The sequence below is a fragment of the Scylla paramamosain genome, chromosome 31, assembly GCF_035594125.1.
Source record: "Scylla paramamosain isolate STU-SP2022 chromosome 31, ASM3559412v1, whole genome shotgun sequence".
Lineage (NCBI taxonomy): Eukaryota > Metazoa > Arthropoda > Malacostraca > Decapoda > Portunidae > Scylla > Scylla paramamosain.
This window is the reverse complement of record NC_087181.1, coordinates 15,541,500-15,554,651: the sequence shown is the minus strand read 5'-3', so window position 1 is coordinate 15,554,651 and position 13,152 is coordinate 15,541,500. Positions and strand designations below refer to the sequence as shown.

Genomic DNA, 13,152 nt, shown 5'->3' with positions numbered 1-13,152 from the left:
CTTCTTTGGGTGGTATTGATAACATATATGATTACTCCTATGAGGAAAAAGTATTATTCTTTATGTGTACTGCATAGAATAACGAATATCTGAATCCGCTGAATTGTTATTAGTGCAAATACATTGCGGGCCGAAATGGTACTAATATCGATAAAAACTTTTGCTTGTATGGGAGAAAATACAATATACACATCTGTTTTTTTTCCAATACAGAGTAGAAAAATATACAATCCGCTGTAATTATGATAATATTGCACTTAGATTTATATAATATCCGAAACTGGGACTATCTGTTTAAACAATACAATAATAATTGCAAAGTATTGCGTTTACTCAGTTTTAGAGCAAATTATAAGAAAAATATATTATGATCATATAGTAACTTAACATGTAAGACTTACGTAACTGGAGCCGAAATAAATAAGAGGGTATAATTAAATAAGAAAAAAAAAAAAAAAACATAAATTTCTCGATTTCAAGACTTTCCCTGCATTTCTTACGAGAGAGAGAGAGAGAGAGAGAGAGAGAGAGAGAGAGAGAGAGAGGGGTGCCCCGTACATACGAGAGAGAGTGTAAGTGCGGGTGTGTGTGAGTGTGTGTGTGTAATCATGCTTCTCCGGCAAGACAAAATTCCATGTGACTTTCTGTTATAAGTCGTCGCAGAGAAGAAAACTAATAAGCTGAGTGAGAGAGAGGCCTGGCTGGTGTGAGATGTCTTGGTCGCTGGTCAACAGAGGCCTCGAGCTTTGTGAGGAGGACCAGACAGGTGAGTAGTCCTATTACTGATATGGGTAACTATGACCTTGATGATGCAAGGGCTGAATTATTACTGTTATTCTTGTTATTCTTGTTCGTAATCCGTAGTGTAGTCATTCGCTCTTATTTATTGTCACCAGGTATTATGCATTCTAAATCTCGTTTCCCATATTTCACTCTAGGCCCTAATGTTCCTGCGCCTCAACCTTATCTGGCATCTTCACTACCTTTTTGTTGGCCTCGTGTGATGTCAGTCTATTTTATTATTGATTTTTTTATATTGATTTTTTTTTTTTTTTTCCCTAAACTTGTCCAGTTGCTAGTAAGGGCATTCACCACCCACTCTGACATGTTGTTTATGGCACGGCTGGGGAAACTAATAATTTTTCCTCATTGTATCCTATTATTGATTTTTATATGGCTTTTTATTTATTTATTTTTTTCTTAAATTTATCAGTCTGGTCTCACATGTTGCCAGTAAGTGTGCATTCACCACCCACCCTGGCAGGCTGCAGTTGATGACACAGGTGGGAAACTAATAAAATTTCCTCACATCCAACCCAACTTTCGACATGTAGATCTGTTTGGTATCCTGTGTTGTGTTGTGCCACATTTTAAAGACCCTCAGTACCTCCTCTGTCATGTCACCCAGTTATGCTTGTGAATGCCTCAATGGGTAGGTCCACCTGATCTTCACCTAAATCCCCAGTGTGGCCTGACAGTCTTACATGTTGTCAGGACCTTCTATCCTCTGTGTCTCTGTGTCTGTATTCCATCTCTCTTTCTAAATCTATCTGTCTCCTTCCTCTATCCTGATGTCCTGATCTTTTCTGGCTTTTACATAATATCCTTCCTTGGACTATCTTTGAAACACATGAGATTTGATATGTGATGACTTTCTGACTTATCTTTTTATGGAGCAACAAATGATTATATCTACTGGCTCAACAATAAATCCTATTCCCTGGAGCCTGTCTTTCCTCTTTCCTTGTATATTTTTGTCATGATGTACATTTCATCCTAAGTTTGATAATAAAGTAAAATTAGTGTTTTCATCTGTAGCTTAGATTAACATACTTTGAAAGTAGAAGAAATGACATGTAACAGAAATGAAGGCGGAGAAATGTTTATTCACGCGATCTTTGATTTTACAGCAAGCAAGAGCAGGAAGGTTGACGCGGTGACACCAGGCAAGGGCTCCCGCCACCAGAAGGAAAAGAGAGCAGCTAAGCAGAGGAAGATTGCCAAGCAGAAGCAGCAGGAGATCAAGAGTCTCTTCAACCAGAAACAGGTGAGATTTCTTTAATGTCAGCCCGGGAGGGAAATCATTTGGTATTTCTGAAATGTCATCATAAGTTCAACTGCTTCCTTTCCGCAGCAGTTGTTTGTTCTTCAAGCTTTGTTGTTGTGGCACCACACAAGAAATTTTTTAATCGCTTCACTACCTTCCTGCTGGCACCTTTGAAAGTTGAGCTTCACTGCTGCCATAAGTGTATTGACAGTACTTCATCTTCCAACTGAGAATCCTGTGAAACTCATTAAAGGCAGCACTTTGCCAAAATTCCTTTCCACTTGCAATTCTTACCAGTGCACTGTCATTGGCACCACATTATATATCCTAAGTAACAAAATTTCTTACCACATTCAAAGTAATACTGGACTTTACCATGCAGCTCTTACTTTACTTATGTATGAGTACTTTATTTTTGTGGATTACGGAATTACAAGAGCTCAACCTAGTGAGTCACACACGTGTTCTTAGGTTAAAGACTTTCAATGTAACCAGCAGGATTCCATGCCTTCATCTTGCAGGGTGTGAGTGCTTTGGAGAAGTACCGACAGAGCACCCCAAGAGACCGTACTGTAGACAACATCAAGCTGCTGAAGAAGATTGACAGGAAGCGGACACCGCAAGAGTATGTAGAAAAGGTAGGATAGTTACCTCCTATTGATTATTAATTCTTGTTATTGTTTTTATCTTCTCTCTTTACTTTCCTTCAAAAACAAAGAAACTGGTCTTTTGTGCCTTGCTGTATACATTAACCCTTTCACTGCCCATCTTTCCTCAGTCACTCACTATTGAGACATTTCTCCTTGTTCTACAGCCACCTACAAACATTATATAGAATAGAAACTGCAAAAACCATTCTTTTTATCACCTTTCTTGTGTGTATCTAAAGAAGATGTCATACGTTGTTTTTCGTGCTGAGAATTGTTACTTTTGCAGTGAAAGGGTTAAGAGATGTGTACAATTTTCCTTTCAGATCCTGAGCCAGCACAGCAAAGAGTTGGAGAGAAGAGGAGGCACAAAGGAGGCACCACAGACTCAGGGCAAGAAGAAACCCCAGGAGACATCAGTGTTTTCTGATGAAGACTTTGAGAAGATGAACAAGGAGTGGCTGAAGCTGTACTAGCAGGCACGTCTCACACCACTTGTATTAACACTCCTTCACTAGCTGTGTGGGGTCCCAGTGGTCCTGTAGATTGTACTGTTTCTTGCATAAACTATGGTCACCCCTTATATAATTCTGTAACCTGTAGCCTTTTATCCTATGGAATACTCATACAGTGCCTATCAATAATATCCCCTGTACATTATTAACTCATATCCCTCATAGTGCTCTTCTTGGTGCTACTGATACTGTCACTGCATTCATTAAAGTGTCATTGTCAATATTTTCCCCCCTCTTGTTCCTCATACCTCAGTTTCATTCCCTGTTATAAGTGGAGTTTGGTGTTCTCTTGTGGTGTCATTATTTCACTTCTAGGTGACTTATAAATCAGTCAAGGCATTTAACTGTCATTCAACTGCTTATTACTGACCCAAAGAGTTGATATTGTCTTTATTATTTTGATAAGATATCACTGTTGTGTGTATGTTGGTCTTCAATATGCACTCATGGTTTCATTATTGTCCCTTTATGATGAATTAAGTTTCTTGTGATCTCTAATTTAACTTCATTAGTGATATCTCATCATATTTTAACTTTTATTTCATGTATATACTTAGGCTTGAGATTTGAGAGCCTAACAACCTATACAATGTAATATGCATGTGTTCACTCCACAAATTACATACTGCCCTCATCTTCTATTGTTGAAATTGTTATATGTGAATAATCTTTGTTATAAACTTGCTTCATGCTAAATGTACATATCCTCTTCATCATCTAATGTGTTAAGAATGACACTTGATGGTTAAGTGACTCATGTATTCTTGCTGTACTGCTGTTTACAAGCCTTAGACTGTGCATCATATCAGCTTTTGACAGCCTGCACAAAATACGTGGCTAGCATTGTAATGCGATGCGGCATGAATGTAACTTACTATGATTCAGTCTTATGTGCCTCTTGCATCCCAGACTGACCACTCTTCTCTCTGCATCAACAGGCTATATTTGAGAGGCCTTAGACAGTCCTGAGTGTTGGTGGGTGGCTGACTGGCGGCTGCTGGTAGTTCATGGTAGAGGGAGCCACCCACTCTTAGCATCCCTGGATATGGTCCCTTTAACTTGGCTCCTGCAGGGGATACCTTGCAGACTGTAGACTTGAAGCATTGTACTTGTTTGAGTGACTGAAAGTGGCTTGTTCTTGCATTGATTTAGATAGTTGATGGATGTGAGAAAAGTTTACAATCTCTTCTTGTATGGTAAGTGCATCCTCTTGCATCTTGAAGTGCAGCTTATCATGTAGTGCATGAATTTGTACATTTATTTAATTTACAAATTTGTTCACATTTTTAAATATCTGTGTGTACGTGTTTGTGTGTCTACTGTGGACACATTGCCTCACTGCATAGTGCTGAGCCGTCCCGGATCAGCATGGCTCTCAATGACAGGTTGACCGGCAGGATTGTGACTCTGGCCTTTGTTTTTGCCCTTTTTGCCATAACACTGTGGCACCTTCTCTACCAGTCACAGTATGATGTGTTTAACCTAGTCCCGTCACCCCTGTATGCCTTTGGGGTGATCCGGTACCTGTTCCTTGTGCTGTCTGTGGTCATCCTGTGTTTCATGATGTATGCTTGTATTAACTCACATTCCCACACTTGACTCTTTCAGGTTTGGCACCAAGTGATTGAGTGTATGAAGGCACAACACAAGCACCAATTAATATCCCACAAAATATGCAAAGGTGTCCAAGGACCTTGAATGACCCTTTGCCTTTTTGCCAATTAGAAGCTGGAGAGAACAGCACATAGAGCCTCACTGGGCAGTGTGTGTGTGTGCTTGTGTGCATGTGTGTGGAGTGATGTTTGGACACGACCGCATCATAGGTCAGTGTGTGCTGGTGGTCTCGGCAGTGTTGGTGCTGTACTATCTGGTGTGGGTGGTGGGTCTGCCATTTGTGGATGAGGACAGTTCCCTGCGAGCCATCTTCCCCTGCCCCATCCTGGCCATCATCACCCCCACACTCATCCTGGTGTTCCTCCTGGCCGTCACTGGAGTGTACATCGTCAAGGCTTTGTTGGACGCTGACAGTCTGGAGAAAACCAAATTAAAGCAATCATAGTGAATGTTATGTTGAGGTATTTTTGTAGCTAAACATACTTGGCTAAATGCAGCAGAAAACTTTTGTATTCAGATTTGGCAAGCTTAAAACAAAGCAGTTGAGCAGCTGTTGTTTACTAAGGTGACATTATTCTGTAACTTTCCATTACTGACCAGCCATTGCCTTGTAGGATAGTGTTCAGCAGAGCTCAGGATTTATGTATTGTTTAGTGTTTTATTTGTTATTGTTTATTGTTATGGATGACCATCAAAATATCAGGCCATATAATTTAAGTTGAGTATACCAGTGTTCGTGTGAGCAGTGACACTTGGACAGAATTAAAGACTTTATTATCCTTCATTGGACATATTCATCATGTCATCTTGGCTTGTGGTCGGGATCTCCGGGGTAACAAATGGGGGCAAGTCCACCCTTGCCCAGCAGCTGCAGTCACGTCTCCCCACTCACACACAGGTCATCTCTCAGGATGACTACTTTTACCCAAAGGACTCCCAGTACCACGTCCCATGTCCTGGAGGCTTGGCACACCACAACTGGGATATCATCTCTGCCCTGGACATGAAGAAGATGGTGTGTGATGTAATGGAGATTGTGAAATCCCACCCAGACCAAAATGACAGCAGCCATAAGGGAGGCACTGGCTCTCCCTTGTCAGAGGAGGTGGGCCTCCGTCCAGTCCTGCTTATGGACGGATTCATCCTGTACGATGACCCAGAGATTCTGGAACTGTGTGACTTGCGTTACTTCTTTACTCTGACGCAGGAAGAGTGCTGGGAGAGAAGGTCACAGAGGACCTATGACCCACCAGATCCTCCGGGATACTTTGAGGCCTGTGTCTGGCCCATGTATGAGGAGCATCTGGTAAAGGTCAAGGAAGGGGTTCCCAATGTGGTGTTCCTTGATGGCATGGAGGAAAACCTCTCTGCTGTCCTTCAGCAAGTGACTGCAGCGGCTCGTCTCAAAGGGAAGAAGTACCCAGGAGCAATACTTGGCTAGATGGAGAAGGGAGGCCATGTCATGTTCTATTTCACACTGTAATGGGATTTTCTGATGTAAAATTTGGTTGTAACAGTTTTTTCAGTGGATTTTCATTTAAATAACTTGACTTATTGAAAGCATTAATTCAATTAAGCTTATGCATAATTCAGGTAATGAGTGAGATGAGGCTGTGAACAAAAAAATTTTATATATGTATTAGCGTAGTGTGAAATGGACTTGAAAGAATTTTTAGCATGTAACTTGGGACATTTGATTTGGCCCACATTAAACTTTGAACTTGGGATTTCCTGTGGTAATAGTTTTCAGTTCATTATCACATTGTAACGAGATGCTGCTTAAGAGCCTCACTTCCAACAGGTTCCAAGTGTACCCCAGTATTTCTTTTCTGGTGTTGTGCTAGTAACTATGTTCACAGAGATTCTCTCTCTCTCTCTCTCTCTCTCTCTCTCTCTCTCTCTCTCTCTCTCTCTCTCTCTCTCTCTCTCTCTCTCTCTCTCTCTCTCTCTCTCTCTCTCTCTCTCTCTCTCTCTCTCTCTCTCTCTCTCTCTCTCTCTCTCTCTCTCTCTCTCTCTCTCTCTCTCTCTCTCTCTCTCTCTCTCTCTCTCTCTCTCTCTCTCTCTCTCTCTCTCTCTCTCTCTCTCTCTCTCTCTCTCTCTCTCTCTCTCTCTCTCTCTCTCTCTCTCTCTCTCAAGTGGCAGGTGCTGAATTTGACAATGTCCATCAGGTGTGCAGGGTTACCATGGAGGAGAGTGTTGAGTTAACCTGCATGCCTAATGTGCTCAAATAGTTAATGCATAAAAGTGTGTAAGGGAAAAAAACGAATTTCTTGTTCCTAAGGATATTCTTTATGTAATTCTAAGTCCAATGTAGCCAGATTAATTTCTTAACATTACATGTATTTAGTTATACTTAATACTCTCAGTAGCTTCAGGAAGTTTGAAGTAAATATAAAAAAAAAGCTGATATTGCCCATGCCATTAGTTGCCTAAGTGTACTAACCATTAACTACTAAAACAGAGTTGCAGGTGACATCATTCCATTAGTCAGGATGTTCTGATTAGCCATAATGCTGAGACATGTCAGTCTGGACGCACCACGCCCATAGCCATCTCAGGTATGCAAGATTCACCGGTCCCAGTTTTGTATGTCCATTGACAACTTGAAATAGCGATACTTGGATGTCTGTATGGTACCAAAATCTTAATTTTGTACAATTTTCAACACTGATGTAAAGGGAAGTTTAAGTTCATTAAACGCGTAAAATCTTGATGGGTTTATCTGTTTTTAAAGTTTAACTGCATTGGTATTCAGGACATGGGTGTAGCATGCCAGTTCAAGGGTATCGCAAATGACATGCCAGTGAATCATTTGCTGGCCTTGGGTATGTCATTATATGCCCTTTACTCTTAAATGTCTAGTCACAAGTAAGAGAGAAACTGTGAGCTCCTCGGATGCAAGCGGGCATTGAGGAATCACGTATGGTTGCTTTTGTTTACCAGCGAGAGGGCGAGTCTGGAAATTCAGTCTAGGTGCATCTAGGCTTCTGAAATACTCATGGAAAAATAAGTAAATAAATGCCTCCAGCTCAACCTGAATTGACTTGCTCATGACTTGCAAGACGGTGAGGCAGGAGGCAACTCCACGGGGCGAGGAGGCGCTGGCGACCCCCGGCACTCCTTCACCTGTCCACCAGCCAGACGGGCCCGGGCCAGGCCAGACAGGTGAGTTGGGCGCTAACATTCCACACGCGCGGACCTACGTTACATTCCTTCCTCACCTGCTGCCTCGTCTGTCCTCCTCCCGTGCCTGTGACTTGTGGATATAGACCTGAAAATGTAAGGCAGGGGTTCGCCAAGTCTGCTGGCGTGCGTGTGTGGCGGTGGCGGGAAGCAGGAGGGAGATGTGTGGTGGGCCAAGTGGTGATGGTGGTGGAGGCAGCTTGGAAGTGTGTGTGGGGTGCCCGCTGCCCTGAGAAATATGTAGATCACACTTAACAAGCACTCTGCCGAGTGAAGTGATACCATAGTGGCACAATGCTGTGTCAGATGAAGAAAGAAAGCAATATGGATGTCCACTGTTGAACTTGTGGTGCTATTTTGAATAATCGTGCTAATCCCCACATCGGAGCGAGCAGTACTGATAAACCAGAGATTAAATAGACATCAAGGGTGTGGAAGTGCAGTAACGGACCACCGGTGGCCGAAGTGAGGGTCAATCAAAAGTGAGGACTGGTGGGGAAAAAAATAATAAGGATCTAGAAAATAAGGTCAGGCGGATCTTAGGGTGGAGTGTGGATAGGTTACACGCCCCTCATCCTTGACCTGGCCTCACCATGATCCCAGGTAGACTTGTGCCCGTGTGGTGACCCAGGACCAGACAGCCATGCCCTCCACCACCGCTCCTGTGGACAGGTTCCACCATTACAAGCGGCCAGGGTCAAGGCGTTCCAGAGTAAACTATAACTATAAGGTAAGGCTGATAACATATACATGCTACCTAAATGTCATCTGATAATGGCAAGACGCCAGGCGCTGTTCCTGGAAAATGAGGGAAACTCGTGAACTGATTTAAAGTTTCCCCGATTAGGTGGTGCCCTGCCTCGGCTGCACCAGTACTTGGGGAAATTGTTTTCTGATCCAGTTAAGGTTTTGATTAGCTGTTGATTAACCTCACTGGAAACCGGTAATGACTTCCAGCTCCCTTAATCATCCAATTCATCAAGGTCGTATGGAGGGATAATGAGGTGATTTCCGAGGTGAAGTGAGGGTTGCAGGGCCCCGATGGCTTCTGGGCGGGGGCGGCGGACAGACCAATAAACACAGACTAATCAGGACCAGTTAGCTGAAGGTTCTTGCTTGACGAGGGGGGAAAAAAGCGTAAGACTTATGCAGCAACCTTTTTATTCCTTTCCTGTTATATTGAGGTGTCTCCCAGCAGTCAGAGCATGAAAATGTACCACTTATCAACTGTGTTTGGTGAGACCTAACCTTCATGGGTGTTCACTGATAAGCAGGTCAGGTTCTTGCACTACTAAATCTATTTTCTACCGAGTCACGTGAAGTTCGCCGACCCGTTTTTTTTTTTTTTTTTTTTTTTTCCTGTTTGGTCAGGATGGGTTACGTAGGTTAGATTAGGTTAGGTCAAAATAGGTTAAGTTACGTTAGATCGGTTACCCTGTCAAACTTTACCCTTCCCTAAAGCAGCCTAGAATGGATTGTATACCTTTCCAGTGTGTGTGTGTGTGTGTGTTTTGTCAAGCACTTTTTTATGTTGATCGGAATAATTTTACAGCACGCGCCCTGATGCAGCAAGGCCAGTTCGTGTTACAAGTTGAGATTACGTGGAAGAAGGTACATGGAAAGAAAAGAAATGTTAGTGCCTGGTTCCATTTCGTACCGTGGCCTGGAGCAGCAAGGGTGGAGCAGACGGCGAGGCAGAGAGCCGTGGGCAAGCATAAGACAAGGCCAAAATCTAAACTCTTGATCTTAACTCCACCCTCGAAGAAAAAAATATCGTTGTCCGGGTGGTGATAAGGAGTAGGAGAGGCTGTGTGGCATTTTGCCTTATTCATTTTGAGCGTTACAGCCTCCGACATCTTTTCCTTCGTTTATAAATGACAGGATGCTGAGGAGATAATAGATCAACGAATGTAAACAGAAGTAGAACATTAAAGGGAAAAATTATGCTTGTCAGTTATGTGGAAGTTTTGCTGCTGACGTGAAGAGGAGAGGGGAAAAAATTCAAATAAACTGTGCACTCTAGATGTTAGCAGGATACAAAAGACATTTGGGTGTTCTTTACTCAAACCCTTGACTACAACACTACGTTAACCAAGCTAACCTCACTGCAACCACTCCTGAACTCCTTTCCTGACACCTTAACCCACCCACATCACCTTCAATCAGCCGCAACCAGTCACAAACTCTCCCTAACCTCAACTCCTCAACTTCTAACTTCTTTCCAGCCTCCACCCTTCAAAAAACTACTAATATAACTTTTTTTCTTCAGTTTTTCTCTAACCTCAACCCAGACTGCACCTTAACTTCAATCCCTCAATCAACCCACGACTTCTAACGCCTTTTCAACATCATAGCTCAGCGTCAATCTCACAATCTTTCTTCACCTCTATTGTAACCTCAACCCAGGAAGCACCCACACCTCACCACCCCACCAGGACCTCTGTGGCTCTTAGTGAACGCGGAAAGTAAGGACCGCAAGGAAAGGTATTCGGCCCAAGCGAAGAAAAACATTGACTCTTGGTGGGTATGAAGTGGCGAGCGTGTTTAAAGGAATGACGCTATTGCCTCCTCGTCATCCTCCGCTGGTTAGGACAACAGAGAAGGGAAGGTGGGAAGGTTCAGTATGAGAACGGCTATTACAAGGTGCCTCCACGGGGTTATCCACCTTACACGGTTCACAGGTGGAGGTGGGAAAACAGGGAACACAGGAAGGTGAAGTGTCGGGGTGTATGTGTGTCCGTCTGGGTGTGTGGATCGGAGTAATCTGTTTTGAGGTTTGTCTCTCCTCTTGTCTCCGCAGAACGTAATTCCACCTCCCTCCATTTTCGGGTTAACGTACGCACCTCTGCTTCACCCCTCACCTTGCCCTCTTCCCCCTCCTCCTCCTCCTCCTCCTCCTCCTCCTCCTCCTCCTCCTCCTTCTCCTCCTCCTCCTTCTCCTTCTCCTCGCGGGCGTTGCCTTAAGGAGTGGAGTTTCATCCCAGACACTTAGACACCGACAACCTGTGGAGGAGGAAGGTGATGGCAGTTTCGAGAGAGAGAGAGAGAGAGAGAGAGAGAGAGAGAGAGAGAGAGAGAGAATGATTCAGATTTCAGGTTCATGATTCATCCAGTGGTTTATTTTTTATTTGCAGAATTTTTCGCTCTTTTTCTCATTTTTTTATGATTAAGGTCAAAATACTTAAGAACGAGAAAGGATTTCCTCTCTCTCTCTCTCTCTCTCTCTCTCTCTCTCTCTCTCTCTCTCTCTCTCTCTCTTGAAATGGTAACCGTGAAATTTAATGCAGTTTTATCACTTTCTCGCGCCAAAAAGTTTAAAAAGTCCACATAAATTCAAAACTTTAAAACGGAAATGCTGACCAAACCTGTACCACTTTTTGAAGAACCGCAAGCATAAATAAACCACGTAAACTTGATACAGAGAAATACATAGAAAATACCTCGCTCCACAACCGGATGCATTACTGACTATAGGAAGTTGTACACAAAGCAACAAGACATTGTAGTTGTAGTGTGTGCATTTCATCATGTGTCGTCGCGTCTTTGTTACTTGTGAGTGTGGGAAGCCTGGGCCGCGGGGCTGACACTCTGAGTATGCGGGGACTTTCTTTAAAAACTTTCTTCGCGACCTTGCGGGCTCTCTCTCTCTCTCTCTCTCTCTCTCTCTCTCTCTCTCTCTCTCTCTCTCTCTCTCTCTCTCTCTCTCTCTCTCTCTCTCTCTCTCTCTCTCTCTCTCTCTCTCTCTCTCTCGAGACCTTGACGGTTGCAATTTCTACAACATGGTTCAGTGCATTGATGTTACTATTAGAGATACTGACTTGATTTCATGGGAGAGAGAGAGAGAGAGAGAGAGAGAGAGAGAGAGAGAGAGAGAGAGAGAGAGAGAGAATGATTCTTGCAGTACCTGTAATTAAGGTAGATTAAATCTCTCTCTCTCTCTCTCTCTCTCTCTCTCTCTCTCTCTCTCTCTCTCTCTCTCTCTCTCTCTCTCTCTCTCTCTCTCTCTCTCTCTCCCAACTGAGTTTCGTTTGGACAAGCCAGGGTCGTGCCTTTCCTATCCTCTTGTGTTCTTTGTCCGCGCCTTACCCTCTCCCTCTCTCCGTCTCCCTCTCCATCTCTCCTTACCTCTCCCTCTCTCCCGTCTCACTCCAAAGATCTCCACCCCCTAGTCCCTCCCTATCTTATCCCTGCTCTCTCTCTCTCTCTCTTTCTCTCTCTCTCTCTCTCTCTTTTCTTCCACTCATCACCTGCTTCTGTGCGTGTTCATCCATACAGATGAACACACACACACACACACACACACACACACACACACACACATCTGTTACGAGTTAGGATACAAAAAGAGATGAGTAGGAGGAGGAGGAGGAGGAGGAGGAGGAGGAAAAAGAAGAGGACATAACCTTCTATATTAATTTCCTCCTCCTCCTCCTCCTCCTCCTCCTCCTCCTCTTGTTCATTACGAAAAACGTCAAACGAAATAATTAACAAGTTGCTATGACAATTAGTAATGAGATATTTCTTCACCTTGTCTAATTAGTGACTCTCTCTCTCTCTCTCTCTCTCTCTCTCTCTCTCTCTCTCTCTCTCTCTCTCTCTCTCTCTCGGATGTTCTGGTTATTAAGTGTTTGATCATATATGGACATCACTTTTTGTTCTCTCTCTCTCTCTCTCTCTCTCTCTCTCTCTCTCTCTCTCTCTCTCTCTCTCTCTCTCTCTCTCTCTCTCTCTCTCTCTCGCCAAACACAGGAACACTACAGATTCCTCCTCCTCCTCCTCCTCCTACTCCTCCTCCTCCTCCTCCTCCTCCTCCTCCTCCTCCTCCTCCTCCTCCTCCTCCTCCTCCTCACACCGATGTACTACAGATTGTGAAACGTGTCTTGTGTTGTCAAGGATTGTAATAGTGGTGATGGTAAGAGTGATAGTGATAGTAATACCAATAGTGATGATGATGATGATGATGATTATATTAGAATTCAACAGGATAACAAAACAATAAAAGATTCTTAGATCCTTGATAAGAGAGACTAGATTGTACTGCAGAAGGTGTGGTTGTGGTGGTGGTGGTGGTGGTGGTGGTGGTGGAGAGAGGGGGGAGGAGGGGTGGAAGAAATGGGTGGAGTCGTTAGCTTCTCTCCTTACCTGG

The 13,152-nt window shown here is 43.5% G+C and overlaps 3 protein-coding genes across 3 annotated transcripts in view; all 3 read left to right on the top strand.

The window, feature by feature from the left end:
• Positions 1–543: 543 nt before the first annotated feature.
• LOC135088708 (active regulator of SIRT1-like) lies at positions 544–7,534 on the top strand. Its single transcript, XM_063983672.1, has 5 exons — positions 544–766; positions 1,911–2,047; positions 2,569–2,685; positions 3,021–3,173; positions 4,148–7,534. The coding sequence occupies exons 1-4, from the start codon at positions 712–714 to the stop codon at positions 3,168–3,170; spliced, it is 459 nt and encodes a 152-aa protein (XP_063839742.1). The 5' UTR covers positions 544–711; the 3' UTR covers positions 3,171–3,173; positions 4,148–7,534.
• Positions 5,623–7,534, top strand: LOC135088707 (nicotinamide riboside kinase 1-like). The gene has a single exon (XM_063983671.1). The coding sequence runs from the start codon at positions 5,623–5,625 to the stop codon at positions 6,262–6,264; it is 642 nt and encodes a 213-aa protein (XP_063839741.1). The 3' UTR covers positions 6,265–7,534.
• Positions 7,535–7,873: 339 nt separating this feature from the next.
• The window catches only part of LOC135088706 (SH3 and multiple ankyrin repeat domains protein 3-like), a 117,306-nt gene continuing 112,027 nt past the window's right edge, over positions 7,874–13,152 (top strand). Inside the window, 1 exon segment of the mRNA XM_063983670.1 lies at positions 7,874–8,736. Within this exon segment, the coding sequence (XP_063839740.1) occupies positions 8,650–8,736 (87 nt within the window). The 5' untranslated portion in view covers positions 7,874–8,649.